Consider the following 27,626-nt stretch of genomic DNA (forward strand, 5'->3'; position numbering starts at 1 on the left):
CAAAGAATCAACATTCCAAAGCGCAACCATGATAAGAACAACATAATTCGGCCAAGAAACGCTATAAAACACTCTTGTCGTTTGCACGACTTAACCACGAACAGTGGCCACGTAGTCAGTGACTCGAGTGTCTCTCATCACCAGACCTTCAGGTACCACCAACAAGACCAAACCGACATTCTCTGCAAAAGTTCCCAGTCTGTTTGATATGCGCATTCCCCTTCTCAATCGCCTACACCGCTCTGATTGTCTAGTTTCATCTTTTCTCTTGCGTGCAGCACAGCACAGCCTATATCTGCAATTATCCTATCCCATCTTTATGTAACTGTGCGAGAGCGGTTCACTCAACAGACCAACCAGCCAACCAGCGGCTTGACTAACACTTATTAGCACGCGGGGGACTGATTGCATACATACACTGGCCAGCCATCATTCGCTCAGATTGGGTGACATGGACTATCATTATCATTATCCATGCGGCTGGCGCGAGCAGATCGGCCTTGCAGTAGATGCACACCATACTCAATGTCACGTCCAGAACCGCTCTGTTATTCCGGTCTTCTTCTGAAGATCGTGCATGATGCTTGCTAATTGACCTATATCAGACTGATGACTGACCTCTTTTTGTCACTGACATGGCAATTCACCGCCATCACATGTCGCCGGTTTACTCTCATCAGATACATATGTCTCCCTTGTCCATCTCCTACAAAGGATGTGCGCGCATCGCAACACGGACAGTGACACGGGCTTGATCTGTGGAAAATCTAAAGAGCTAGCTATAACAGAAACTCCATCTATCCCGGTCAATCTTCATCGTAGCTCTGAACGGTCTCAAAATCTGAATCATCAGACGAGAAACATGTCTCAAAACATGGTCACGTCCGGTCCAGAATGACGTACAACAAGACACAGTCAGAAACACAACGAATATCAAGAGCTCAGCTGTCCACAGATCGCGATCTTGAAAAAAAAGAAGAAATTCTCTCGGATGAGGAGAGTGATTTTTACCAAAAACAAACAGCCAATCTAACATGGCCAAAGGCATTAGTCGGAAATGAGGCCAATGCGTTAAATATATAAAAACGGAAGGAGAAGAAGGTCCTTCCCTGTTAGCCATTTAAGATCCTCATTCACCCCGCATCTGTATCCCACTCAGCCCTGTTTACATAAGGCACTGTGCTTTTCTAGACTTCATCCAACAATGCTCGACCGTGCCACCCCAGCAAGAGACAGAGAGATAGAAGGCCTGAAGTAAAAATAGATGTACAGAATCTCAAAAAGTAACAATCGGAAGGCGTTGGGATTGCTCCCGCCAGGGCTTGAACCTGAGACCTTCGCATCACTGAATATTCAGATTGAAGTATTAGTACGACGCTCTAACCAACTGAGCTACGGAAGCCGTCCAATTGTTGAAAAGGACAAGCTGTTTACCGCTTATGAACCTGAGATGATGGGCTCTGTCGTTTATTCACTTGCGAAACCACATATTCTCTTTGGTATCTATATTGAAGGAAAGCAAAAGGCATTGAGCCTCGGGGATTTATCAAAATCAAATGCGCCCTATCCAAGCGGGTCCCAGTCTATGGACCGTTGCCGCTCAGTTGCTGACTATATCATGCCTCATCATTCATACATAAACCCTCGAATCCCCCTCAACGCAGACGGTTTCTTATCCTTCTTTGCACTTGATTCGTCCTTTCCTTTGTCTTTCGAGTCCTTCCGGAGCCGATTTTGTGTTGCAGTAGCAAACAGGTCGGAGTGGCTTCTCGCAAGTAACCGGCCTGCTTCTCCACGGCCAAATCGGAGATGGTCAGGACTCATTGAAAGAGACGACGTATCCGGCGACCCTGGAGGATGTGTCCAACCCGCTGATTTAGGCGATATCGTAGCTTCGAGCCTTTGATCAAGAGGTGGCGTAACATTGAATGCAGTGCCTTCTGCAACATCGGGACTCGACAGCACACGGGGCGGTCTAGTCTTCATCATGACCGGGCTTGTTGATACAGAAAAAGAACCCTGCTCAGCTTCCGATGAATTTGATGTCTCGATCCTGAGCTGGCCAGGCTTTGTTTCTGTCTTCATGTCCAGAAGAGATGACTGTAGGGCTGTGTACTTGCGCATAAGAAGATCGCACTGCCTTTGTAACTCAGCTTGCTTGTCTCGACTTGCCGAGAGCATCAACTCGATAGCCTCTTTCCTATCTCGAGACGGCCGAGTTCTTTCTTCAAGTGCCTCCGATAACTTAGCCTGGAGTGCTGCGATTTGACTCTGAAACAATTTCCTGGTCCGATCTATTTCACCCTCACGGCTAGCGAGTTGCAGACTCAATGCCTCCATCTTGTTCTCAGCTCCCGTAGCAGCAGCAATGGCTCTCTGTTGCTCCAGTTCCTTGGCTTGGTAGTCACGCTCCACCCTTGTGAGTCTGGCCACTTCGCTCTTTAACCGGTCAATTTCAGCACTGTGAAGCTCAATTGACTGCATGTTCTGCTTCCAATTGACTTCCTTGACCTCGGCATCGCATAGGAGCACCCGCAGCTTGTCACGCTCTGCCGTTGAATTATCCAACTCCTTCTGGAGGGTTTCATAGTCTGACTTGAGTTTCTTCGACTCGTCACGTAGCTTCTTAAGCTTAGTAGAAAGGTCGGCTTCCCACTTCTTCGCTAGAGCACGACTCTTCTCAGAGTCCTTCCGAACCTGCATCTCTGCCTTCTTGGCCTCCTCGAACCGATGCTTCAGATTACGATTGGTGATCAAGAGATTTTGGGTCTCTGCCTCCGTTACTGCCTCGTCCATATGCCGTCTTCGCAAATCGCCAATGTGCGCCATGTGCTGCTGCTTCAGATACCGTTCAAAATTGAGGTCATTCTGCAGTAACATGATTTGACGTTGAAGATGAGATATTTGCGTGTTGGTTTCAGTCAATGAAAGAGGAGTACTGATGGTTGGGCGTGTGCCCAACGACGATGGACCGGGTCGATCTGCAACAGAGTCTTGGTTACTGAGCGAGAGCGATGGTACACTGTCGTTGGCCAGGGACTGATGGAGACCAGACTTGATGGCTTTATTGGATTGGATCATATCCTGCAGCTGTGTATGAGATGCCGACTGGACAAGGTGAGGCCCCAATGTTGGGCTATCAATACTGGGCTCTCTTATCCTGGCATCAATAGAGTTCCGAGTAGAGGGGATGCTTGACTGAGACCCCCGTCTAACCAGCGCGGATGGCCGGCGACTGCTCGCTATGGAATCCATGCTAGCAGACGTGGGTAAATGGTAGCCACCAGAAGCCTCAATTATTGGCCTGTGGAGTGATGGATCTTGGGCATCTTTAGCATGACCCTCGTTCAGTGTGAAAGTCTCCGAAGTGGACAAGGCATGCACAACAGATTGATCAGACTCTGACAGGGTGCACAACGCCATGCACTCAGCGACAACTTCTGAGGCCTCGCTCTTTATCCAACGACCAAAATCAGTTTTTTCGGAATCAATTGTGAGGGTAAAAAAGTTCGGGTGAAGTAAATGACATCGACGAAACCTTTCAGACTGATCCCGCATCTCAGTGGGTTGTACTTCCATGTCGTTGGCGTTAGCCACGTTGGCGTGTCGTAGGTATCTCTGGGGTTTGCGGATATAGTCCATGAAGTTGATAGGATATAAACCATAGAGGATGGTATAGTAACTGAGAAGATGATAGATAGGGTGGTCATCAACTTCTGCTTCGTAACCACATTCCTCCCAGCTGGTTGCATCTGCGTCCTCTGCCTGGGGTTCAACTATTCCAGCTCGCTCTCGCGACCAAAACAGCAGCCTGGAATAAATGTTGAATAGCGTAGGCAAATGTGGCACGAGCGAACTTGGCATCTGGGGTAGCAGCATAGTGAGAACTGTCAGTGCAGCTGATACAATAGTTGTCGAGGTGTCCTGCAGCAAGCACTTCATTATATCAGCAAATAGTGGTGTTTGCAAGATTTGATGAAGATGCGGTGGCTGACTCTGGAGGTAGTCACCCAAAAACCGCAAGACAGCCTTGCGGTACTGTTTTTTGACAAAATAACGATCCAGAGCTGTAAAGAGTTCCTTATCCAAGTTAGATAATAGACCAAAAACATGATGTTGGGAACAAGCCTACCTTGGGATGCTTTTTCCCAAACTGTACGAGAGCTTCCCGAGTTATTCTTTCGTTCGGCTCGAGATTCGATAGAGCTTCAGATACCGAGGGATAGAGTTTCTCCATCCATCCTGTGAATAAACGGTCGATCAGCGGATTAGAAGCAAGCTCGGCTTCGGATCCATCATGATTCTCTTCCGCAATCTTGATTATCTCCATAATATTGGCCAGCGACTCTTCCACAACTCCTTTCTCGGGAGAGGACTTGGCCAGAAGTGCAGAGCAAGAGTCCCACCAAGCGAAGATACGCTCAGGAGTCCGGAGTGTCGGTAGCAGCTGGCGAAGTATGGTTAGGAAGGGCGCAAAAGTGTTAGGCTTGTCCTTGACATGTCTATCGAAGATAGAGAATAGCTCCTCTTGCAGACGATCGGCTGCAGCGTCATCTTGCTTCTGGTGTCGGCGGAGATATGCATCGATAGTCTGTACTAAGTCGTCTGGGAGGGAAGGGGTTGGCTGCGACAGGTAGGCAACGATCGCCTTTGAGAGGTCCTTTAGCGACCTAGACAAGTGGGGATGAGTGTCAGCGAGGAACGGACAAGTAATTCTCAAGGGAGTTGAGTGTTGCAGAAGCCAAAGGAGGAGATGAAATGGAAGATCATGAGGCACGAGTCGCGGGGTGAGGGGAACTCGCAGCGTTGATGCGCGGATGAATGATTGGAATTTGGGATGGAGTTTTCTGCAGGGAGCAATATGACGTACGCCGATGAAGCCATGATTGGCGTGACGGCCTCATCCGACCAGGCTCGTGAGACTCAAGGTGAGCAGACCGAGGTGGTGAGGCCCGTTTGGATGTGGATCCTGAAATGAGTTTTTGATACCGCTGGAGGTTTAATCTAGGTGAAGCTATTCAGTAAGACAGCATGATTTTACGGCGCGGCGCGGCGCGGTTAACCTTGCAGCTGATTCAAAAGGTGGTGCGAGTTTGTGGCGTTGAGTGGAGCGTACCCGCTGGAGGAGGTAGGGGCTGGTCACTGAAAACAGCCCGCGGATGGAAGTCGTGCCATAGAGGGGCACTCCAGGCACTTTCACCTAGTGATACACTATAGTGGGGTCCGGTAGAAAGCTGATCGGACAGCCATCCGCTTGAATCCCAGTATTGTTCCTTATACTTTTCTGTCGCGGATGGAGACAGCCTTCACCGGGGGTACCTTAGACTTGAGCCAAGGACCCATCCATTGAGCTAACAACCCCGCACTTTCCTCAGCTAGCGCAATTGCAGACAAGACTGAACATGACTTTCTGAATAGCAGATCACACCAGATATCGAGCCACCTTGAGCGACTCACCAGTCACCAGTCTAGTTTGAACTGAGGTGGTTGCAGTTTCAATTGATGAGGGGAAAGCTTCAGGGCAAGCAACCACAGGACATTCCTTGCTGTATTTAAAAACGTCCATCTGCTCTTGTTCATCTTCTTTCTCTTTTCCTTCCTTTTTCATCCTTATTCAGATCTTTCACAACCAATTCGACTCACCACTTACAGCAACAACAACAACCTTCTTATATACCTACTCTAGGAGCCAGCACCATATTTAGTGCTTGCTTACTTACTCACATCCATTGACTCTTCAATCCGTCACAATTCTTCTTCAATTCAAACCCTCTTCCAAACCACCAACAATACCGCCAAGATGAGTGCTCAGAAGACCTCAGCCATCGCTGATCAGGAGCCTGTTGACGTTCTCTTCGCTATCCACGAAAAGTTTGATCTTCTGGACTTCGCCGGCGCGCTCGAGGTCTTTACTTCTGCTTGTCACAACTTCCAGGATCCCGAGAGTAAGTAGTCCTCTACCCGTATAGTACAATACAGTGCATTGCAGTGTACTACACTACAGTACAATACCCCATTTGGCTTTACCCCTCCCGCTGATCACTTTACCCCTTCCGACAGACAGCAAGGCCTTTGAGGTCACCGTTGTCGGTCCCGAAGCCAAGGTCATCTCGGACCAGGGTGTCGTCGTTGGCGCCCAGATCACCTACAAGGAGGCACACGACCGTCTCGAGGACTTTGATATCCTCGTCGTCGTCGGTGGCAACTCCAAGGAGGTCGTCGCTAAAGAGCTTCAACCCCTCTCCCTAATCACCGACTTCTCAGAGCTTCAGAAACGTGATCCCGCTCGCGAACGCACGATTCTTTCCATCTGCACCGGTGCCCTCTTCCTTGGCAAGCAGGGCATCCTCTCTGGCTTGTCTGCCACCACCCACCCCGATTACCTTACTTCGTTTGAGAACATTTGCAGCGATGCTGCTACCGTAAACCTCCAGGAGCGTACCGATGTGGTAGAGGACGCTCGCTATGTTGTCAACAACCTACGATTCGATCTCGGCGAAGACGAGAGCCCATACATCCGCCGCAAGTCTGATGCTGGTCAGGGACGTCGCCCTTCGGCAGCCCGGTACGTTATAATTTTACCCCACTTTATCATGCATTTAGTTTAAGACAGTCAACTGACTTATGATGACACACAGAAAGGGAAGCATGTCGTTCAAGGACTCCAACACACGCCGTGAGTCAATTGTTCGTCGTGCCGCCATGCGACTCGGTGGCCTTCGTGTGGTGACATCTGGAGGTGTCAGCTCTGGAATTGATGCTGCCCTCTATCTTGTCAGCGCCCTGATTGATGATGCTACTTCGTTGGAGGTGGCCAGGCGCCTTCAGTGGACCTGGAACAAGGGCGTTGTTGTCGATGGTCTCGACGTCTAAGATCCCTGGCAGTAAGTGCCGTGTACGAATTAAGAGTTTATGATGGGCTCAGGCATAGCCCCGATTGAGACCAATTTCCATGTATTTATGTATTTGACAGCTGAGCGTGAGGAACCCTAAGAAAACACCAAAAAGACTAGGAGCTCTCTATTTAATTCAATTGTTTGGTCGCCTTTTGCAATCTTCTCACAGCTGCTTGTATTGAACTACTCAAAATGAATGTGCCTACCTAAGGTTTGCGTCGTCGTTGAAAGTGCGGAGATTGAGGTCACGAAGTGGCACATAAAAGGTAAACAGCCAGCAATGACGCGGGACCCACACAAGCTCGGGGAGCTCCAGCTCTCAATTCGTAACGCGGGATGTGGTCTGGTCGTGTGATGAAGTCGGACATGCCCATGAACCAGGGGGAAACAGGGGTCATGGCGGGTCAAGTCTAGGACATCACCTCATTCCTACTGAGCTTATCGAAGAAGGATAACAATAGAAACACTCGTAGCTTCTTTCAAATAGGCTTATAGGAACATACGTTGAAGGAAAATGGAAGGGGTTACAAAGACCAGTATGGTTTGGATGGTGAATTAGGTTAGGATCTATGCTCTACATATGTAGTTAGCTCATGAGCACCTGAGCCAAGACATGAGGGTAATGGAACTCATGATGACACGAAAAACACCATAAATACGACTATAACCCTTCAAGATAGATTACAGTCCTTGGAAAGCCCATAAGTATACACCCGTATCGTATGGTGGTCTCTTTAATAAGCCGTATGTACGCCTCTTGCTTGTTCTCAATGGCCAGGTCAACAGGCAACAATCAATTGGATGGTCAAGACTTACTTTGCTGCTCATGGCCCACTATCTAGAAGCTGCATGCGGCACATCATAAGACGACATGGTCCCATCGGCATCACTTTGACTAGTTTTCTATAGAAATAGACACTATAGAATACAATGATGGGTCATGGTTAAACTTTCGATGCTCAAGGCACGCCCTCATGTCTCTACATTTGCTTCATAACATCTCAAGTTTGACTCAGGAATTGAGGAATCAAACATGTGGCGTTACCTTCTAGGCGTGGCTGAGCTCAACATGAGTGGGCCGGTTCTGCTGACATAATACTCTTGCACTGTGACACATTATTGGACGACACAACTTGTTGGTGTTTAGATTTGCGACAGCATGAAAGTTGTTTCGAGCTTCTTACAACTTCAATTTCCTTCAATTTTTTCGCCCTCCTTATCTTTAGTCTCCTTCTAGTCCCAGGGTCTGGAGACCAACACGAAAGTTTATGGGAATACGTTTTAAACAAAATTAGCTTTATCGATTGCCCGATTCCTCCATCATGACTGACTGGGCAAAGCTGAAGGTCGTTGACCTCAAAGCCGAGCTTAAGAACCGCGATCTTCCACAACACGGCCTTAAGGCAGATCTTGTCGCGCGACTCGAAGAAGCCGATAACGACAAAGGAGAAGCAGACGCCCAGGAAGAACTTGAGGATGCGCCTGCGACCAATGAATCCAGAGGTGACGAGCCAGCGGTTGAAGAATCAGATGTCGCGAAGCCAGAGCCCCAGGACGCGATCGACGAACCCAAACTTGTAGACGAGAAGCCGGATAGCCAAATGATTGAGATGGAGAACAAAGAGACGGATGACATTGCTGCGCCAGTTGCCGATGCCGAATCGAGTAAAGGGGTTGACAGTGGAGAAAAAGAGCAGGAGATTGTTAAGAATGGCACATCAAAAGAGGAATCCGAGGATGCAGATATGGTAGTCGATGTTCCGAGCGCTGGCAACGAAGCTGTCCCTCAGTCGAGGGAACCAACAGTAGAGGAGAATACCAGAGCGGGAACAGTGGCCAGCGCTGCCGACTCTACGCCCTCCCATTCCCTCGAACCAACGCCTGCTGCCGAACAGCAAAAGCGAAAACGTCGCTCTCTCACACCACCACCCACCGAAGAATCTATTGCACGAAAGCGCGCTCGCACAGAAGAAATTGCGGACGACGGCGCCAATCCCGATTCGCGCCAGGAGGATCCGCTGCTTGGCACTGCCAACGAGCCTGCACCGATGAATATTGACAGCGAACCACAAACAGAGAAACTCCAAAGCGAAACCTTACAAAACCCTCCATCAGAGTCTAGAGAGCCTGCGGGAGAGAATCAGCAGGATATGGATTACGAGCGCGACGTTGCGCCCGCACTACACCCTGCCACTTCTGCCCTCTACATTAAGAATTTCATGCGCCCTCTTCGACCTCAGGATGTGAAGTCGTACCTTGTTGAGTTAGCGACGCATCCCCGAGATCCTCTTGACGCTGATATTGTGGCGGAATTCTTTCTCGATCAAATTCGCACCCACGGTTTCGCTGTCTTCAAAACTACCGCTGCAGCCTCGCGCGTTCGCACAGCACTTCACGATAGTGTTTGGCCCAACGAGAGTAACCGCAAGCCGCTATGGGTTGACTTTGTTCCTCCTGAAAAGGTTCGCGATTGGATTGATACTGAACAAGCCAGCGGTGGCCCACGATCTGGTGTGCGATGGGAAGTCATCTATGACGATGGACCCGACGGCGTAATTGAAGTCCATCTTGAAGAAGCAACAGGTGCAGGACCTCCGTCAGGCCCAAGGCCACATGCAGGCACCGCGATGGCCATGGACTCTATCCCTGTTGGCCCTAGGGCACTACGCGATCCTGCCATTCCCACAGGACCTCGTCCCGTTCGCCCTGGTACTGGTCCTGGTCCCCGGCCTCCTCCTATCAATCCTGGCGGCGCATCCAAGAGAACCAATGCTCGGCCGGCTATATATTATCAACCCGTATCTGAAGACCTCGCTCGCCGTCGCATCGACAACATGCGTTCCCACTACACAAGTAAACGAGATGGCGGTGATTTTGGGCGCGAGATCAACCGATACTCGTTCGAGAACGGCACTTCGTTCGTTGATCGAGGCAAGGAAGTGTTTGAGGGCATCCGTCCTCCCCATCGTGAGCGAGGAGGCGCGGGTCGTGAACGTCGCGAGCGCCGTGGGGGTCGACGTCGACGTGGTGGCGGCGGTGGTGGCCGACCACGCAGTGATCGCTATATGCCACCTCCACGAGACGATCGCCGGCCCCGCCGTGGCTCCTTATCTGATGACGGAGATACTCGGATGAGGGATTGAAGGATGTGCACTATCATGCCCGGATAGTATGAATGAAGAATTACCAGTCTAGGACAGAAATCTTGGTATGTCTACATATGAATCTGAGACGTATGCTAGAGCTATGTGCTTTAAAGGGCAGCTTCGAAAGAGAAAGGGGCAAGGACCCAAGGAAATAAACACGGATTATGATATCAGTAAATCAACTTTAATTCTAATCACTGTATTGACATACCATACCTACGTGATTGGTTTTGAACGTGACTACGAGCAGCAATATCAAGCATTGCCCTTTGAGTCTTGTGCTTGTACTCAGCAGTCTTTTAATTAAACATGCACATTAGCCACAGGATAAAGGAGCATATAGATGGTATCACAATAATTCTCATTCGATGCTACTTTACATATAACATTTCTTCTTTTGAAAAAGCAACCGTTTCCCTTGCTCCCAAGAAAACACAACCAACGTTACCCAACTACCAATCCCAGACGCCAAAATTATCTCAAACTCTTCATTTAAGCAGTAGCGGCGAGAGGAGTAGGCTCAACACCAACACGCTCTCGGCTCATGATGTCGAGCATCAGAGGGGTAGGTCGGTTGTCCTTGAAAACGACCTGGTTGCTTTTGGCGAGCTGGACGCTCTGGAGGTACTTGTCGAAGAGGTAGGAGCTGTCCATGGGACCACCCTTGGCCTCAGGGTGGAACTGGGTGGAGAAGATGGGTCGGGTCTTGTGAAGCATACCCTCGTTGGAACCGTCGTTCAAGTTGACGAAGTACTCCTTGAAGTCGCTAGGGAGGGTGCTGGCGTCGATGGCGTAACCATGGTTCTGGCTGGTAATGTGGCAGAGACCAGTGGTCAAGTCGAGAGCAGGGATGTTGTGGGCTCGGTTACCATACTTGAGCTTGATGGTTCGAGCACCGACAGCAAGAGCCAGAAGCTGGTGACCCAGACAGATACCCATGATGGGGATGTTGGAAGTCTCCATGAGGCGAGCAAGGTTGTGAACGGTAGCCTGGCAATGGGTAGGGTCACCGGGACCGTTGGAGATGAAGACACCGTCGAAGTGCTGCGAAACCTTGTGGATGGGGTAGTCGTAGGGGAAGACAGTGACGGAAGCACCTCGGCTGACCAGGCTGCGAAGGATGTTCTCCTTGACACCACAGTCGATGAGGGCAACGTGAAGAGAGGCACCGGGAGACTCAACAACGAAAGGAGCCTTGGTGGTAACACGCTTCACAAGGTTGATTTGGCCGGGATCGACGAAACCCTCATCCTCATCGGCATCGTACTCTTCACCAATAGAGATTCTAGCCAGGGAAGAGCCTTGCTCTCGAAGATGAGTAACGATGGCACGGGTATCGACACCGGAGATGGCGGGAACACCCTCTCGGGCGCACCACTCGCCAAGACTCTCGACGGCAGTCCAGTGGCTGTAATTGACAGCAACATCGGAGACAACGATACCAGCGCACTGAACGTGGGGGGACTCGAAGTACTTGAGAAGGTTGAACTCGTCGCGGGCGGCGGAAGGAACACCATAGTTGCCAATCAGGGGCTGGGTGAAGACGAGGATCTGTCCCCGGTAGGAGGGGTCGGTCATGGACTCAGGGTATCCAACGAGCGAGGTAGTGAAGACAGCTTCACCAGAAATGTTGGCGTTGGCGCCGAAAGCCTTGCCCTGGAAGACGGGACCATCCTATTGAATCGTAAGCTCAGAACTAGGAGAGGAAGCTCTTCAGAGTAACATACTCGAATAGTGAGAGTAGCGGGGAGATGAGCAGCAGGAGCAGTAGCTCGGACAGCAGAGAAAGGCATAGCCCGACCCTTGCTGCCAGCAACAGCCTTCTCGGACAAGTATCGGACCTGGAGCATGGTTCGGCCTGAAGCCGACGCGGACTTGGCCGCGGGGTTGGCGAAGGAAGCCAATCGGGAGAACATTTTGTTATTTGTCGTTTGTTGATTTGTTAGGTTGGTTTAAAAAGAGGATAGTCGGTTGGCCAGAGGGGGTTCTTTAGCACCACTGAGACTTCCAGAGATGGTCTACATCAGGGCACGGGTTAGTTTCCATGTCTCGTAACAGGTAGAGCAGGTTTCAAGCGGTGAGCCAGAACCAGTCAAGGGTACGAACCAGAGAGATAATCCTGTAGCAAGGAAAGTTAGTATTGGGTCAATTGAAGAATTGCGAGTATCTTGGCGGTGGTGAAGGAGGAATTGATTCAATTGATGTCAAGCTGTAGCTCTCACTGCTTGCTATTGACAGCCATAGGCTGAAATGTGTTTCTTGATGGCGGGGTTGATACACACAGAATGTGCATCTCACAAAAAAGTGAACGTACCTGCGAGGTGAAGATCGAGGGGCGCCCGTTCATATGGGCGGATTGGGAGACGAGCTCAAGTCAATGGTATAAGAGGAGATGCAATCGTGTTGCAGGAGCGTTGAGTCAGACTTTTGAATGGAAGGTTTTCAATTATCGCGAAGATATCTTTCTGTTTAGAAAAGAAAAGGGAAAGGGAGAGAAAAGAGTCAAGAGGTGGGAGGTTGAGAAGAAAAGTGTAAGAGAAGGCAAGGTGCGATCCCGCTCCGCACCTACCGCCGCGACTGACAACACGGCTTTGGTCATTGGCAAGTTTTTTCGTGCTGAGTGGGTTTCTCACTGTAAATTTCCCTGGGCGGATGTCCGATGCCGCTCTTCCGCCGAGAAAACAGCGTAGGGCGGCTCAAGCGCTCCGCTATAGTGTACTACAAGAGGTTCATAAGTGCCCCGCTGCCAGGAACTGGACCCTTGGGTCAAAATGTCTGTCAGACTCAGTCCTCCGATATCGTTTTAAATGGGAGAGGCTTTGATCTTTTTCTTTTCTTTTCTTGCTTTTATAACCAACGCCAATACTAATTACACGTCACATTGAATTCTTCATCACGATCACTATAACCTTTTTCTTCATTCTATGCTAATATAAGTTTTAATTATTCTCTTAATTGCATTACCCATTCCTTCTTTATTAACCGTATCTCGATCAGCATTGTACTATACTCAGTGACATTGACGCTTAATGTCAACAGCAATTTCTCATGACTGAGTCAAGCATCGGCCTGCCCTCTATCATGTCATGTCAAAATGGAGCCAGATAAGATCCACAGCCCCCAGACGCCTCCAGAAATGTTGAGGTGTCATTTGATTCGCCCTGGTTGGGGATTTTCACACTGCTGGCGGTCAAAGCCTAGAAAACGGGCTAGAAGCATTTGTAGCGTAGCACTGTCGATCCGTTCTGATAAGAGCTTTGTGGAGCCCTTGTCCAGTATGTACTGCCAGGAACACGGCATTCGGTAGTCGGGATCTGTCGAAACAAGGAACCTTGCTCAATCTGGATCTCGGATCTTGGATCTTGGATCTTGGCTCAGCTCTTAGTCGTAAGATAAGGATAAGACCTCAAGCCTTGAGACTGCCAGTCTCTCTTACCGTACTGCTGGTAATCAACTCCACAGTCTAGGTCAAGCAAGATATGTGTCATATCTATGCTGTCTCTATAAGCAAGTTTGCTACCCACAAGAGCCACCTTATAACACAAAGATGGGTGTCATCTATTCTATGGCACCCCAGTGCATCCAATTGGTTCTATGGGGGCAAAGTAATTTCATTCGTGAAATTCATAAGATCGAAACCTCCTCTACATGAGCGAGGCAACGATTTTGGCTTATACAATGTGTGATGCAAAGTTCTAGAAAGCCATTGAATGCAAACAAGCCTTATAGCTATTCTATATCACCGCCGTAAGTCACAAGGCGAACTGAGACATTGATTACCTTCACTGGCTGAGGCCTGTGTTCAGCACAGGTAGAAGTTGGTCAAACTCTCAGAAAGATCGCATAAATTATCTTACTACGTTGCACTGTGGTACCTACCTAGGTATCTAACATGAAGAAAACAAGTCACGAGACACTTAAAGTTGCGAGAGTTCTGTTGAGGACCAATACTTAGTCATTCAACTACCTAGGTTATGGTTATGCCGGCTGAAACTTCTAATATAGGTTGAAATATGTGGTACATTTGTAATAGAGTTTAGTCTATTTACTACTCTTTCTATTATTTACAGAGCACCAAGCTCCTTGAGCTTGCTAACCAGGCCACCGACATCCTCCACCTTGCCACCACCCTGTCGAGCAGGAGGCTCTGTCGAAAGTTAGCATGAGCCCGCTAGCAACGGTTAGGCTATCATAAAGGAGGAAAATAAACTTACCAACAACCTTGAGTGTCTTGAGACGGTTCACTCCATCCAATCCAAAGTCCTCAAGCTTTGTCTTCTCCAGCTTCTTCTTCTTGGCCTTCATAATGTTGGGCAGACTTGCATATCGAGGCTCGTTGAGTCGGAGATCCGTAGTAATAACCATGGGCAGCTTGGCGCGCACCGTCTCAACACCACCGTCCACTTCCTTTGTAACAGTAACCTCGTCGTTGGCGCCGAATTCGACCTTGCTCGCCTGTGTAGCCTGTGGCCATCCTAACAGACCCGCCAACATCTGACCCGTCTGGTTGGCGTCATCGTCGATGCTCTGCTTGCCCAGGACCACCAGGTTGCTCTTCTGTTGTTCCACGGCCTTCTGGAGAAGCTTGGCTACAGTCAAGGGCTCGATCTCTTCGCCCTCCTTGATCTCAACGTGGATGCCACGGTCTGCGCCCATAGCCATGGCTGTTCGTAGCACATCTTGCGCTTTGGGTGGGCCTGCAGAGATGACGCAGATATCCTCAACACCACCGGGGGCGCGCTTCTTTTCTCGGATTCGCACTGATTCTTCAACAGAGAGTTCATCGAATGGGTTCATGGAGTGCTTGACACCGGCTTTTTCGACACCCGTTTGGGCTTTGTTGACTCGGGGCTTGACCTGCAAAGGTTGTCAGCGTTCTGCGTCTTTTCGACTAGCGATTCTGGTTTCCTTACAGCATAGTCGATTACCCGCTTCACGGGGACAAGAATCCGTAGTGCTGACATGTTTTGCTGCTGTTGTTCAATGCGAAGTCCAAGTTGTCAAGCGGCGAGACATTCACAAAAGCCGGCCAAGTCGTCATGGCAAAGCTCGGCGCGGTACCGGCTAGGGCCGGTCTCAGCTCCAACCTCGGCCGACGGCCCACGTGACAAAATCGCCGGCCGAACCAGCGATGTCGGGATTTATTGTTGACGGAACTATTTCCTTTTTTCTAATTGCCGTGTTATACATGTGAAGATAACTTCAATTGCTGTGGACTACCCATCCAGAAACACGCAAGCAGATATTTCCAAAAGGTCGATTTTGCAGAGAAATAGCTGTAGGATAGAAATACGGTCTCCTCATCAATGTCGAATCGCCGGCAACTTGAACGTAAATGCCGAGTTCAGCCACAAATAACCAGCTCGGTATTGAAACATTAATCATTCACTGGCCCGGCTTATAGATAGTAAAAATATTGAAGTGATCCCATAAAACTCGAGTGCTGTGGAGAGACTAGCTCCGTTGATAAGCACGCCTATACTCCAATGCTACAACTCCCTTACATCAACAACATATGACTCTAGTTTCCCATCTTACACATGTCCGCTCACCAATCATCCCAAGCATCATCCTGCTTCTTTGATGGAGGGGCTGCCGTGTTCTTCTTACCCATGCCCATAGCACTCGTTCCGATAGAGTTTTCGGCAGGTTGTCTCTGATCAGCCAAGTTGGAGAACTCGTCCCAGAAACTCTTCTTGCTCTCATCCAAAGGAGCATCCCGACTCTTTTGGTGATCCGGCCCTTCGACGAATCTGCTGAAACCGTCCTGGGCGTTCTTGCCTGCTGCTTGAGCCTGCTTTGCAAAGGCAGAAGCTGTTAATTGGGCTTGCTTAGCAAAGTCACCCTCGGCGAGCTGGTAGCATGTTAGAAAAAATCACTTAACAAGGGCTACGAGTTACGGCGGCGTACCTGCTTAGCAGTGGGCTGTATATAGCCATCGTTCACTGTCTTGGCGGTCTTGGAGACGGTTGACGTAAACCATCCAAAACCTTTGGTCAAAGTCGCCACGGCGTCTTTCTGGAAATCCCCAAAGCCGAGGTCATTGTCTGATTGGCTAGGTGCAGGTGTGCTTCCAAAACCAGCATATTTTCCTCCTTGGCTGGGTGGCAGATGGTCGGGTCGCGAAGCGTTGTCAGCTCCAAGTCTTGAAAAATACTGGTCGTCCACTTTGACCTTGCCTCCTGAAGCCGCAGGGCTCTCGTTACGGTTTGCGCTGCCACTCATAGGCGTTCCAGTTCGTGATGCTGGCTTCGGGGGCGCAGCAGCAGGCTTCTTCGCACCAGGAACGTACTCGCGACCCTCAACCTTGCAGCTCAATCTCTCCTTCCACTCCTCGCCAACTTCACCACTGTAACGCTCCGCAATAGTCGAGTCTTCCCATGTGATACCCATCATCTTAGTCTGCTCGTGTTCGTCAAAAAAGTTCCTCCATCCCTCGTTACCGCCGAGTCGCATTCGTTCAATTTCGCTCGATTTAAAGGCGTCCATAGAGATACTTCGGACGAAAGAGATGTGGACACCGAGACCTCTATGCACACCAGCGCAAGAAAGGCAGATAAAGATACCGAATTTGGGAGACGCCCATTGCGGGGACGGCGCATTGCAGTCGCAGCAAATATTGTTCTTTGATTCCTTTTGCAGAGTGGCGAGCTATTCGCAGTTTCAGCGTCAGCATGTGCGAGTGCATCACAATGCGACTGGGCAATTGAGGACAGATCCGGTCGTGGGAAAGGGATAGACGAAGAACTAACCTTGGACCGCGTCTCGGGATCAACCTCCCACATACCCTTGGAAGCCATCGCAAAGGTTGAATGATCGTGTGAACTAATGATTCTACTCTTGAGTGTATATGTGCGCGGGTAGAAATAGTCAATTGTCACGATGTGTTGATGTCCAGTTGAAACTTCGAAAACAAAATCAATTGTAGATGAATGGATGAATGGATATGGGAGGGAGACGTCTCAGTGCACTGAGTTAGTGGCCTGCCCAAGCCCATGCCCCTACATTATCTACACCACTCAGCACCCAGCGCCCAGAGCTCACGTTATTGGAGCATGGGCCTAATTAATTCCTCCCGCGTCCGTGTTCAAGCATGCCATACTGTGGGTTTCTCATTAAGGGGCTGCGTTGGCGGGGCACTTCTGACCATACATGAAGAGCAGCAATAACACAGATACCTAGGTAAACTACGATGTTCGAGACCTAGTATGGATGACTACTGCTAACCACGTGAGTGATGATAATCAAATGCAATGTTGATTGTCTGTTTTGTGAGGACTTCACCCTGGACTGTGTATCTTGTCTTCTTAAGTTCAGTTCGGAAAACAAGATCCTAATGCGACCTAACAACGCATTTTAACTATCCATCAAGTCAAGGTATGCTGGCCTCAACTGATACCAAATCGACGAACCTTGTTACACTAGCCCCACAACTCTATCGGGCTACCAAGCATGCATTATCACGAACCATGACCATTTTAGCAACTCGCAACCACCGAGGTTCATGTTCAATCATCAGTCACGTATATCAGTTCATAACTTCATCGAATGCCCATTTATGATAGCGCTAAACTTTTCTCCCCTTCCACCTGCATCGGTGCAAACTAGTGTACATCCCAGCAGTAGTGTTAGAGAAAAGGTGATACAAATACAAAATAACAGAGGGCCGTGAATGTTTTTGTGTCCCGATCATGGAAATATTAGTGTTTTGATGTGAAAAGTAAAGGTTGACAAAGTAGACCCTATCCCGAGATTCATCAGAGTTCGATCTGCTCTTGCCTACGTCCCCCAAAAAAACTCAGGTAAGGTGCAAAACCCTCATTCTTTCTTTTCATCGTTGTAGCGAGAATCTACCGTAAGAGAAATCGTTGAAATCGCATGCCCAAATCGTTAGAGTAGTCATCATGACATAATATGAGGTTCATGTCCGTGAAACTCGCGCCGTGCCTTAACTTAGGCAGTAGTAGTGGCGGGAGTGGTAGAGGCAGGGGTAGCCTCAGCAGCCTTGGTGGCAGCGGGAGCCGCAGCGGGAGCCGCAGCAGTAGTGGCAGGGGCAGCAGCAACGGCGCCGGTAGCAGGAGCAGCCGCAGGGGCAGGGGCAGCCTCAGTGGCGGGGATGTTCTCCTTCTGACCGTTGGTAGCATCACCCTCGTGCTGCTCCTCGTCGGTCTTATCAGGGCTGTCAATAGCAACCTTAACGGCAATCTCACGGCCCTCAATCTCCTTTCCGTTCATCTCAGTAACAGCCTTCTGCTGAAGCTCCTCAGAAGCCAGAGTGACGAAACCGAAGCCACGACCCTTGCGGGCCTCACCACGAGCCTGAAGCTTCTTGATCATGAATCGGGGAATAGGTCGGAGAGCAATCTTGGCAGAAGAGGGCTCATAAGCCTTGAAAAGCTCAATGAGCTGCTGAAGAGTTAGTACACGGCATACGAATGCACAGTTTTTATGTTACTGACCTTGTCCTCGGTCAGATCGTAAGGCAGGTTGGCAACCATGACCTTGGTCTTGGAAGGAATTCCGTCAGCAGGAGGACCGCGCTCACGGCGCTCACGCTGAGGGCGAGGTTGGGTCTTGGAGGTCTTTGCGTTTGCGTCAGTGTTGATCTTGTTTGTGATATCGGACAAAGGTTGAACCTCAGTGGTGGCAGGTGCAGCGGCTGCGGTGGCAGCATCATCAGTGGCAGCAACAGCCTCAGTAGTTTCGCCCTCCTTCTTCTCGGCACCCTCCTTGGCATTGTCAGTAAGCGTTTCAGAAACCATGACACTCAGATATGACTCACACGACCAGCGCGGGCAGTGCGGCCTCCACGGCCACGTCCACGTCCGCGGCCACGTCCAGAAGCTCGGCGACGAGAGCCCTCAGCACCAGAGCCATCACCGTTAGCACCCTCTGACTTCTCACCAGCGGGCTCAGGCTTGCGAGCGAGCTGGACAGAGACCTTGCGCTCAAGGATCTCCTTTCCAGAGAGCTCCTCAATGGCACGCTCGGCCTCAGTGGGAGTGGAAAGGTCGACGAAGGCGTAGCCGACAGGGCGGTCGGTGCGAGGGTTCTTAGGGATCGAGACAGACTCGCTAATGGCAGTCAGTACATGTTAGGTGACGTCCATGATGGGGTGACGGCATAGTAGGATAGAAGTTCAATGGGTAGACAATCACTATGCCCATTGTGGAGCCAAGTAATAGAAGGCGGGCATTCCCCATTCTGATGTCAGAGTAAGACATGATCATTGGGAAGTGGCTTTGCGCGTTCCTGCCCATGGCCTGTCGTCTTCGTGAAGTCTAGGCAAGAAATTCAATGCGACAGTTGGGAGACACGTGTCTCCAGCGGGGCGTCCACAAGTTGGAGTAAAGACGACGACGGCATGAAATTGGCGAAGAGTTCGGGTACAAAGACAAAGTTGAAAAGAAGATAGAACTTACACAAGGTAGCTCTTGAAGAAGTCCTTCAACTCCCCCTCAGTTGTCGCATAGGCCAGGTTGCCAATATAGAGGCGGCGACCCTCAGCAGCGCTGGCTGAAGCGGCCTCGTTGGCGGCAGTCTTGTCATCGGCAGGCTTGTTGCTGATGGAGGTATTGCTCAGAGTGTTGGCGACGTCATTAACGGCAGCGTCCACGTTGGTGTTGGTGTTGGCGGTAGACATGATGGCGGCTGGTGGATGAGTTTGGTGGTTAGGTTGAGTATGACGTTCGAACTTGGACCTGTGGTGGAGGAGCGTTCGAAAACGGTGACTGCGTGTTGAACAGGTAGAACTCTGGTGCAATAAGGAGGAGTTTTGATCAGGGTAGCTTCGTGCCCTAGAAACGAGGTTGAGATTAGACAGACGACGGGGCGTTGCGCGGAGACACAGGTGTTTGATGTTGTGATGGAGAAGGGAAAGGAGGAGGAAGTGATCAGAGAGATAGCGGATTATGAAATATTTTTCTCGCCTTTGGGTTTGGGGGGCACAGAAGGGAAGGAGGAAGGGGTGTGTTGTCAGGGGGGTGGGCAGGTGAGGAGTTGTGGAAAGTGGAAAGTGGCCAGGGCTGGGGAGGACGGCAGGCGCAACGCAATGGGCGGAGGGAGGCTTTAGCTCTGGTACAAGACACGAAGGAAGGTACCAGAAACACGATTCACTTGGTAGCAGGAACTCCACGTTGCAGCGAGGCTGTCAAGGTATCGTGCACTCTAGGAGGTATCCAGTACCTAAAAGCTCCTAAGAGAAAGCTTCAGTTTTGTGGGTTCTTTCCCGCTGAGTGGTCCTTGATCCCGGCACCTCACGTCTGAACGACTGTTTTCGGATGGGGAGCGGTTTCTAGAGCCTGTAGGTACTAGGCAATGAGAACATACGTACGTACCTTGGGATGAGGAAAGTGGCGGCTTGAAGTTGTCCAGTTGAACAGTCTTGGCAGGAGTCGAGAGAAGACAGGAGGATTCCTTTTGATGATTTTACAGACTTGGACAATGCATGAATTTGTGCCAGTTCATGTACGTATTAGGGCCTGACGTGTGGGTGCGGGCGGGCCAAGTGCGTCACTTGAGCACATATGTATCGGTGTAGTTTAAAGTGGTGCTGCAGATTGGATGTGATATACAGACTTTGAGAGTTTAGAGGCCTATTCGAGATTGCGTTTGTTGGGGCCTGCCCAGAAAAGTATCACGAGTATGAAAGCTCCAGGTCGTGGAATTGGCAGGAATAGCCTCAATCCTCTGGGGTTTGTAGAGAAAACAACAAACGGTGAATCAAAGTTGCATTTAGACGATTCCCTTTTGGCCTGACCGCTCATGTTGACCTTCTATTGATACTGATGAGGTGAAGAACAGTGGGACTGCCTTAGGCAGGTACATACTAGACTAGCTTCCTTCGGAGTTCACGAGATATCAGAAATAGTAAGATTATACTTGTAAATTCATCTTATTCATAAAGCCAGGTATCAATAGTCATGATCTCGACCGTTTTATTTCCTATTGTTCCTATGTATATTTACCTTTCAATACACAATATATGTACTTCATAAGGAGTGACCTATTGTTCTATTTCGATACAAGCCCAGGGGTCCCTGGCAAGTCTCCCCAGCAGTGGGTTGGCGGTCACAGTCTAGACAGTCAAGGTTGGAGCACATCCTGATCTGAAACGTTAAACTCGTAGGTGGCAGATAATAGTGAAGAGTATAGATCTCAATTGGAAATATAGTTCACGTACAAGCCATCCGAGTGTTTTGCAGGATGACCGAACTGTATCAAGCCAACCCAAACTCAACTCAACTCCAGGAGTGCACGTCTCTCAAAGGTTGATGATGGGAGCATAAACTGACACTTCAACTGCTCGGTAGCCAAGAGGGCCGAGATTGCTAGCCCAGACAATTCGAAAGTCGAACATCTGGCAATGGCCCCTGACAAGGTCGACTCTCCCCTTTGCAAGCCCCTTTTGAGCTGCGGGAGCCAATAGCCAGGGGCAGCATCGATCATTAACCACTCCCACCAATAAATAAACGCGAAGGCTGAGCTATCTACCTATTCTTACGCATACATCCATAGGTACTCTGTACGGTACACGCCCGCCATGCCCATGACCGGTAGCTCGGATCCAATGCTGCGCTGCGTGCCTGTATCGAGCTAGGATTAGGATTAGGATAAGGATTCCGATTACACAAGTCCCCGAAAGCCAAGTCCAGCTTAAATCATTGCTCCACAGCTTCTTCTTCTAGAACTCGCCCGTTGTCAATGCGTTTGGGAACTCCTTTAAGACTTGATCCCTGCGGCTCACAACATCACAACCGCTTGACTTGTAGAATTGTTCGTTCAGATATTACTATAGAAAAAATTCAAAGCATAGTATAGATAATATAATTATCTATTAATAATCTTGAACAAAATCAGTGCATATTTCAATTTCCAATAATATTAATCTGTAAAATGACATGGATAACTTTAGCAGTAGTAGATCAATTGCTTTCTGATCAATAAGACTTGGAGATCTTGAGTAATTACAGTAGGTTTTGAGTGCAATTGCACGTTTAAATGATTCGTCCCACCAAACGTCACAGCACTGTCACAACAAACGCTGATTCATTTGAATAGTAATTAAATCCCCAGATTGATAAGATTTTGCACTGAAGTGAGGCGCAGATTCTTCACCCCGCCATCGGCCATCCACTAATCGACGCTAACCAAAACCCAAATCAACCCACCTCCAGGCTTGTATGATTCAACCTGCGACACCGGACCTTTACTACACTTGATTCTCATATCACTCCTAACCCATATTAGCACTTTCAATATTCATTATAGACGCTTATCATGGCGGTTCAGGACAGGAGCGTCCTTGTCCTTTATGGCTCTGAGACGGGCAATGCCCAGGACATGGCTGAAGAGCTGGGGCGAATATGTCAAAGGCTGCATTTCAAGAGTCGCGTGGAAGAACTTGACGCTGTAGATCTAGTAAGTTATACGATTCCCATGATGTATTCTAATTACTGATTTTATATCTCAGAACGCCCTTCTTCAACCCAAGTTTGTGATATTCGTCATATCAACCACCGGCCAAGGAGATATGCCTCACAATTCATTGCTCTTCTGGAAAAGACTACTGCGCAAGAAACTACCGCCGGGATGTTTGGCTTCTATCAACTATACAATATTTGGCTTAGGCGATAGCACTTATTTGAAGTGAGTCTTGATAAATCAGTCCCTGCTTTTGTTCATATAAGCTTACACGCAGTAGATTTAACTGGGCAGCTCGGAAGTTGAACAGGCGTCTCGACCAACTTGGCGCTACAACTTTCATCGACCCTTATGAAGCCGATGAGCAATTTCCAGATGGGTGAGTTCTTTTATTTAAAACGAGATCTGGCTTCTAACGAGTCACAGCCTCGATGGGAGTTTTGTGCGTTGGACAGAGCGACTCCATAATCATTTCCTTGAGCATCATCCTCCACCTTCAGGCCTGGAACCTATCCCGGATGATGTTATTCTCCCTCCTAAATGGTCACTTGAGAATCCACTCCAGAATAGTACGGAAACTAACGGCCACGCCGCTTCATCGCTTGGAAATGCCCCCTCGTCCTCATTACTTCCCATCCCTGACGGATGGACAGCAACACTAGTGGGAAATGACAGACTTACGCCGGAGAAGCACTGGCAAGACGTTCGTCTGATCTCGTTCGATATTTCTCGCCGCGACGGCGTCAAGCTCACCTGTGTTCCTGGCGATTGCCTTACTATCTATCCTAAAAACTTTCCCGATGACGTCCAAAGGCTCATCGCCCTCATGGGATGGGAGGGCGTCGCTGATAAACCTCTTGACCTCTCCCAATGCGAATCTCTCCCCACAAACCTCTTTACAAGCCCCGAGAGTACATTGAGAGAGTTACTCTTGAATAACATCGATTTCACTGCCATCCCTCGAAGATCATTTCTCAAAAACATGTCCTACTTCTCCACTAACCCCGATCACAAGGAGCGCTTACTTGAATTTACCATGGCCGAATACCTAGACGAATATTTTGACTACGCCACAAGGTCCAGGCGGTCTATTCTCGAAGTTCTTGAAGAATTCTCATCTGTCAAGCTGCCAGCAGAGCGGCTCTTTGACATATTCCCCCTTATTCGTGGTCGAGACTTCAGTATCGCCAATGGTGGGGTTCACCAAAACCATCCGACAGATGAGAACAAGACCCGAATCGAACTCCTCGTTGCCTTGGTCAAATACAGAACCGTCCTTCGTAAGCCTAGAGAAGGCCTCTGTTCTCGCTACCTTGACAATGTCCCTATGAATTCAACGCTCACAGTCACCCGAAAACCTGTACTCTCACCAATTCATGGCGCTCAGAACGCCCAGCGGCCTCTTGTGGCCATCGCTACAGGCACAGGCCTTGCCCCCATCCGTGCCCTTCTTCACGAGCGCCTCACATATCCCTCACAGGGCCCCATTTATCTCTTCTTTGGAAACCGTAACCGCGAAGCCGATTATTTCTTCCAGCAAGAGTTGGACGCTTTAGTAGCCAAGGGACAACTCAATGTATTTTTGGCGTTCTCGCGCGACCAACGGAACAAAATATATGTTCAAGATCGGCTGCGAGAGGAAGCAAAGAAGATCGAAGAAGTAATATTTGGTAACGGGATATTTTGCGTTTGTGGCGGCTCAACCAAGATGGCGGATGCTGCTAAGCAGGCCGTGTTTGAGCCCTTTTCAGAAGACATCAAAGAAGTAGAGGAGCGCAAGAAGATGCTGGGTAATTTGACATGGTGGCAGGAGATATGGTAGAAAAACTAAATCGGCTCTCGCAGACTGAGAGTACAACAAAGGCAATTCAAAAAGAGGCTATCTAGAAATTTGGGCGTGAGCCTGTCTTGTAGTGAAGCCACGGTATAAACAAACAGAACGACCGATTCTTAAGAAATAGAAATCAAATCAAATCTTCAATCGCTCGCTTATGCAGAGGTTATAGTACAAAACCACGACCTTATCTGTCAACCCAGCAGGTTTGAACAGATGCCCATCCTAAACGCCTGAAGACAACAACCAGCCATGCCAAAATTCTATTGTGTCATCCTATTGTTTCTACTCGCTTGACTATAAAGCAAACTTCTTTGCCCCTCTTTGTCCTTCTCTTCGGCAGCACACCCCATGTTACTCCCAGCTGTATCGTCTCTCAGCCAGCTGTGGTACATGGACCAAATCCTCGCCCGGATTAATACGTTCTGAACCGCGTGTAGTATCAGACTGGTCTACCGAATGGCCTTGCTGTGGATTCACTATCGCAGCCCCAATAGATGAACCGTTTGTGCCTAAATCCAGACGTCTTGTCGGTTCTTCTTCGCTCCGCCCTTCCTCTTCCACAGTGAAGTTACTCCCTAAAGAATCGGAAGTATGATTACTATGTGAGAAGCTGTTGGTAACTTGGTAATCGTCGTCTGATGTACTTAGCGGTACGGTATTGCGAGAGAAACGAGCATCTAGAGGCAGTGCTCCCAGTAGCACCACCCTTGACGAGTCAATTGGTGTTCTCTGTACTAATCGCTGATGCGGTATGTTCATAGATGGATTCGATGATAGTTGACCGTCCCTATCCGAGCCCATGGTCATGGAGTTGATGGTGTGATGGTCGGAATGCGGAGAGAGCGGCGAGTTTGGTGATGAGACGACGTCGGTATTTGGCGATACAGGCATAGTAGCCACTGACGGTGGCAACGCATTGATAGGGCGGCCACTTGGATCGAAACGTGGAGTTAAAGGAGACGGCAATGCCATTGAGTTAGCGTTAGATCCCCCCTCTGGGGACACTTTTAAGGACGCAGATGGCGATAACTGCAGTGCTATCGGTGGGCCGTTCGCCGGGTTTGGTTGGTATATCGCTTTCTCTGGAAGTATCTCTGCTTCGTTCGCGGGTGGGCTGTATGAAGGAACGGGACCCTGAAGTTGCCTGTCCAGTTTCCGTCTCGCTATTTCGTATGCGCTCAGGTTGTGGGAGTTGTCGGTCCCTAACTCGGTATCATCGTTCCACGACATGCAATCATCTCCTTCGAGTTCTGCTGGTGGCAACGGAGCTGACATCTCATGGATCTGTGTATCAGGAGCTTCGACAACCTTTTCCTTGTCATTATCGGCCCCTTGGCTTTGCTGAGTTGGTCGCCTTCGTCCGAACCTTTTCGAAAAGAATAAGAGCAAAGGTGATTTTGCTGATCGGGATATGTCTTCCGGAGATCGGCTTTGGTCCTCTGCTAATCCATTGTTGTTTCCGGCTGTACCCTTCCGTTTACGTCGACAATACAGCCATGTAGAAAGAGCTATTGCACATACAACAAAGGTTCCTAATCCCACCCCTACTCCAATTCCCACAGCCTGTGCACCTGAAAGTCCCTTTCCAGAATCTTGTGCTTTCGGTGGGGGATACGGGCTGTTAGCGGACTGCTCTATGGCGGATAGTTCAGTATCTACCACTGGTCCATCTGGAAAGAGAGCTTGGTGAATTGAGAAAGTGCCTTCGTCATATTTCGTGATCAAATACGACTCTTGCAAGAATGAACGTCCCAGTATGTACGTCGAGCTGTTTTGCGCCTTTCGCAGCATAAAGTAAGGGATGGCCGGATCGCCGTACTCGATCTCGTCTGGCATGAAGGGATACTGTAGCAAACCGACAAATGCTCGCAGAGGTAGAGTAATATTCACAATGCCTGATACATCGTAGGGATCGCCAAAGTTGTCGTTATCGTCAAAGCTAGAAAGGATAAAGGTAAGATCGAATGATTCCTCTTTCGAGTACTCGCGATATTGGTCGTTGCTGATGGTATAAAGGTCAAATGTGCTATTATATGTTAAGTTGAGGGCTTGGGCAAACTGGTCGCAAACCTCGTCGGGTAGCCACAAGTAAGAGGTAGTACTGTCAATTATGGCATAGAAAGACGAGTTCCACTGTGAAAGCAGAAGATGTTCAGATTCCCAGGAATCGGGAGCATCTTGATCCTCGGCTGGGGTTATTTCAATACCACGGACTAAAGGGCGCTCCATATTGTCATCCTGGGGAAGTGTGAAAACGTTGTCATGCGGTTGAAATCTGGCATTCACGACACCTCCCAAGGTTAATGAAGCAGGCAAGTTTCCTAGTTAAATTAGTCAGAAGATAACAAGATATCACTAGCAGGCCGCGTACTGTAGTGAGCTCCGGCCGTATACCCGAAGCTGTAACTTGGAGTCAATCCATATTGGCTGACTGCTTGAGTTAGAGGTGATTCTGCAACAGTGCCGTTGAAATTCCCCTGTGTAATACCCAAGCCGAAGAGGCCATGCAAGTAGCTAGTCGTGTTGATGCTCGCTATTAGCACGTCGTTCATGGTAAATGGTTCGCTCCGAAGAGGACTTTGTGTGTTGATGAGATCACGGCCATAGTCGCCATTACCACCGTAACCAAGATAGCTTAGACCGAGCTGCCAGGTGCCCAATGACGTCCAATCACTGGAGTCTTCAGCATCGTAGATACCTCCCCGGGCAGCAGTGCAGTGGGGTTCCTCTGGGCATAAGGTCAGTGTGTAGAACAAGGCATGGTTGTCATGTAATGAGCTTATTTGAAATGGATGATTGTTGAACAAGTGCTAAAGGGGCAAGAGTATGCACATACTGGGTAAACATCCTCCAGGACCAACAGCCCAAAATTCCGAAAGTGCCGTGCTCACCAAGACATCGACATGCTGTGAATTTGAACCAAGATAGAAGGATATTGTCGACCAGTTGCCATCGGTACCAGTCCTGTTCCTCTGGTTAGAATTAATTGTAGGACCAAGTTATAGTGACCTACCAGTCGCCGGTGGGCAACAGAACTGGTTCTGGTTCGCGGGCTTGTATGAGATGCGCGAAAAGCAATGAAGAGCCGAAGATTGTTGACCACATCTCGAAGCCAACTGACGAGCACGAGATTCAACTCTCACGGTAAAATGCATTCCTGGTCTTAAACAAACAACTAATTGAGCTGGCAAAGTCCTGGCGACCGCAATGCGGCGCATTCAACGTCGGATCCTTCTCCACGCCAAGAAGCCGGGGCGCTGATCCAGGATTGAATGGGTGCAGTATACAGATACAGTCAAAGTAAAGACCATACGACAGTAAAAC

General features: G+C 49.3%; 9 protein-coding genes across 9 annotated transcripts; 3 read left to right on the forward strand and 6 right to left on the reverse strand.

The window, feature by feature from the left end:
* Nucleotides 1-1,626: 1,626 nt before the first annotated feature.
* Nucleotides 1,627-4,884, reverse strand: FSST1_000759 (Hamartin protein-domain-containing protein; the record flags this gene model as incomplete). Its single annotated transcript, XM_083234069.1, has 3 exons — nucleotides 1,627-4,080; nucleotides 4,133-4,670; nucleotides 4,871-4,884. 3 exons carry the CDS (start codon nucleotides 4,882-4,884, stop codon nucleotides 1,627-1,629), a joined length of 3,006 nt encoding a protein of 1,001 aa, XP_083090941.1.
* A 916-nt stretch (nucleotides 4,885-5,800) lies between these two features.
* Nucleotides 5,801-6,873, forward strand: FSST1_000760 (class I glutamine amidotransferase-like protein; the record flags this gene model as incomplete). The annotated part of the gene is made up of 3 exons (XM_083234080.1): nucleotides 5,801-5,945; nucleotides 6,061-6,565; nucleotides 6,639-6,873. 3 exons carry the CDS (start codon nucleotides 5,801-5,803, stop codon nucleotides 6,871-6,873), a joined length of 885 nt encoding a protein of 294 aa, XP_083090942.1.
* Nucleotides 6,874-8,218: 1,345 nt separating this feature from the next.
* On the forward strand, nucleotides 8,219-10,039 carry FSST1_000761 (uncharacterized protein; the record flags this gene model as incomplete). Its single annotated transcript, XM_083234091.1, has 1 exon — nucleotides 8,219-10,039. The coding sequence occupies one exon, from the start codon at nucleotides 8,219-8,221 to the stop codon at nucleotides 10,037-10,039; it is 1,821 nt and encodes a 606-aa protein (XP_083090943.1).
* A 495-nt stretch (nucleotides 10,040-10,534) lies between these two features.
* Nucleotides 10,535-11,958, reverse strand: FSST1_000762 (carbamoyl-phosphate synthase (glutamine-hydrolyzing) CPA1; the record flags this gene model as incomplete). Its single annotated transcript, XM_083234103.1, has 2 exons — nucleotides 10,535-11,716; nucleotides 11,770-11,958. 2 exons carry the CDS (start codon nucleotides 11,956-11,958, stop codon nucleotides 10,535-10,537), a joined length of 1,371 nt encoding a protein of 456 aa, XP_083090944.1.
* A 2,148-nt stretch (nucleotides 11,959-14,106) lies between these two features.
* FSST1_000763 (electron transfer flavoprotein subunit beta/FixA family protein) lies at nucleotides 14,107-15,006 on the reverse strand (the record flags this gene model as incomplete). Its single annotated transcript, XM_083234113.1, has 3 exons — nucleotides 14,107-14,189; nucleotides 14,257-14,899; nucleotides 14,956-15,006. The coding sequence occupies 3 exons, from the start codon at nucleotides 15,004-15,006 to the stop codon at nucleotides 14,107-14,109; spliced, it is 777 nt and encodes a 258-aa protein (XP_083090945.1).
* A 584-nt stretch (nucleotides 15,007-15,590) lies between these two features.
* FSST1_000764 (ADP-ribosylation factor GTPase-activating protein) lies at nucleotides 15,591-16,842 on the reverse strand (the record flags this gene model as incomplete). Its single annotated transcript, XM_083234124.1, has 3 exons — nucleotides 15,591-15,896; nucleotides 15,953-16,693; nucleotides 16,795-16,842. The coding sequence occupies 3 exons, from the start codon at nucleotides 16,840-16,842 to the stop codon at nucleotides 15,591-15,593; spliced, it is 1,095 nt and encodes a 364-aa protein (XP_083090946.1).
* Nucleotides 16,843-17,995: 1,153 nt separating this feature from the next.
* On the reverse strand, nucleotides 17,996-19,685 carry FSST1_000765 (RNA recognition motif domain-containing protein; the record flags this gene model as incomplete). Its single annotated transcript, XM_083234135.1, has 4 exons — nucleotides 17,996-18,448; nucleotides 18,502-18,771; nucleotides 18,825-19,116; nucleotides 19,465-19,685. The coding sequence occupies 4 exons, from the start codon at nucleotides 19,683-19,685 to the stop codon at nucleotides 17,996-17,998; spliced, it is 1,236 nt and encodes a 411-aa protein (XP_083090947.1).
* Nucleotides 19,686-22,321: 2,636 nt separating this feature from the next.
* FSST1_000766 (NAPDH-dependent diflavin reductase) lies at nucleotides 22,322-24,287 on the forward strand (the record flags this gene model as incomplete). Its single annotated transcript, XM_083234146.1, has 4 exons — nucleotides 22,322-22,462; nucleotides 22,515-22,690; nucleotides 22,746-22,844; nucleotides 22,892-24,287. The coding sequence occupies 4 exons, from the start codon at nucleotides 22,322-22,324 to the stop codon at nucleotides 24,285-24,287; spliced, it is 1,812 nt and encodes a 603-aa protein (XP_083090948.1).
* Nucleotides 24,288-24,653: 366 nt separating this feature from the next.
* FSST1_000767 (aspartic peptidase domain-containing protein) lies at nucleotides 24,654-27,407 on the reverse strand (the record flags this gene model as incomplete). Its single annotated transcript, XM_083234157.1, has 4 exons — nucleotides 24,654-26,623; nucleotides 26,674-27,030; nucleotides 27,139-27,266; nucleotides 27,316-27,407. 4 exons carry the CDS (start codon nucleotides 27,405-27,407, stop codon nucleotides 24,654-24,656), a joined length of 2,547 nt encoding a protein of 848 aa, XP_083090949.1.
* Between the last annotated feature and the right edge of the window lie 219 nt (nucleotides 27,408-27,626).

Source organism: Fusarium sambucinum, chromosome IV (genome assembly GCF_050947815.1).
Source record: "Fusarium sambucinum isolate potato_lamoka chromosome IV, whole genome shotgun sequence".
NCBI classification, from domain to species: Eukaryota; Fungi; Ascomycota; class Sordariomycetes; order Hypocreales; family Nectriaceae; genus Fusarium; species Fusarium sambucinum.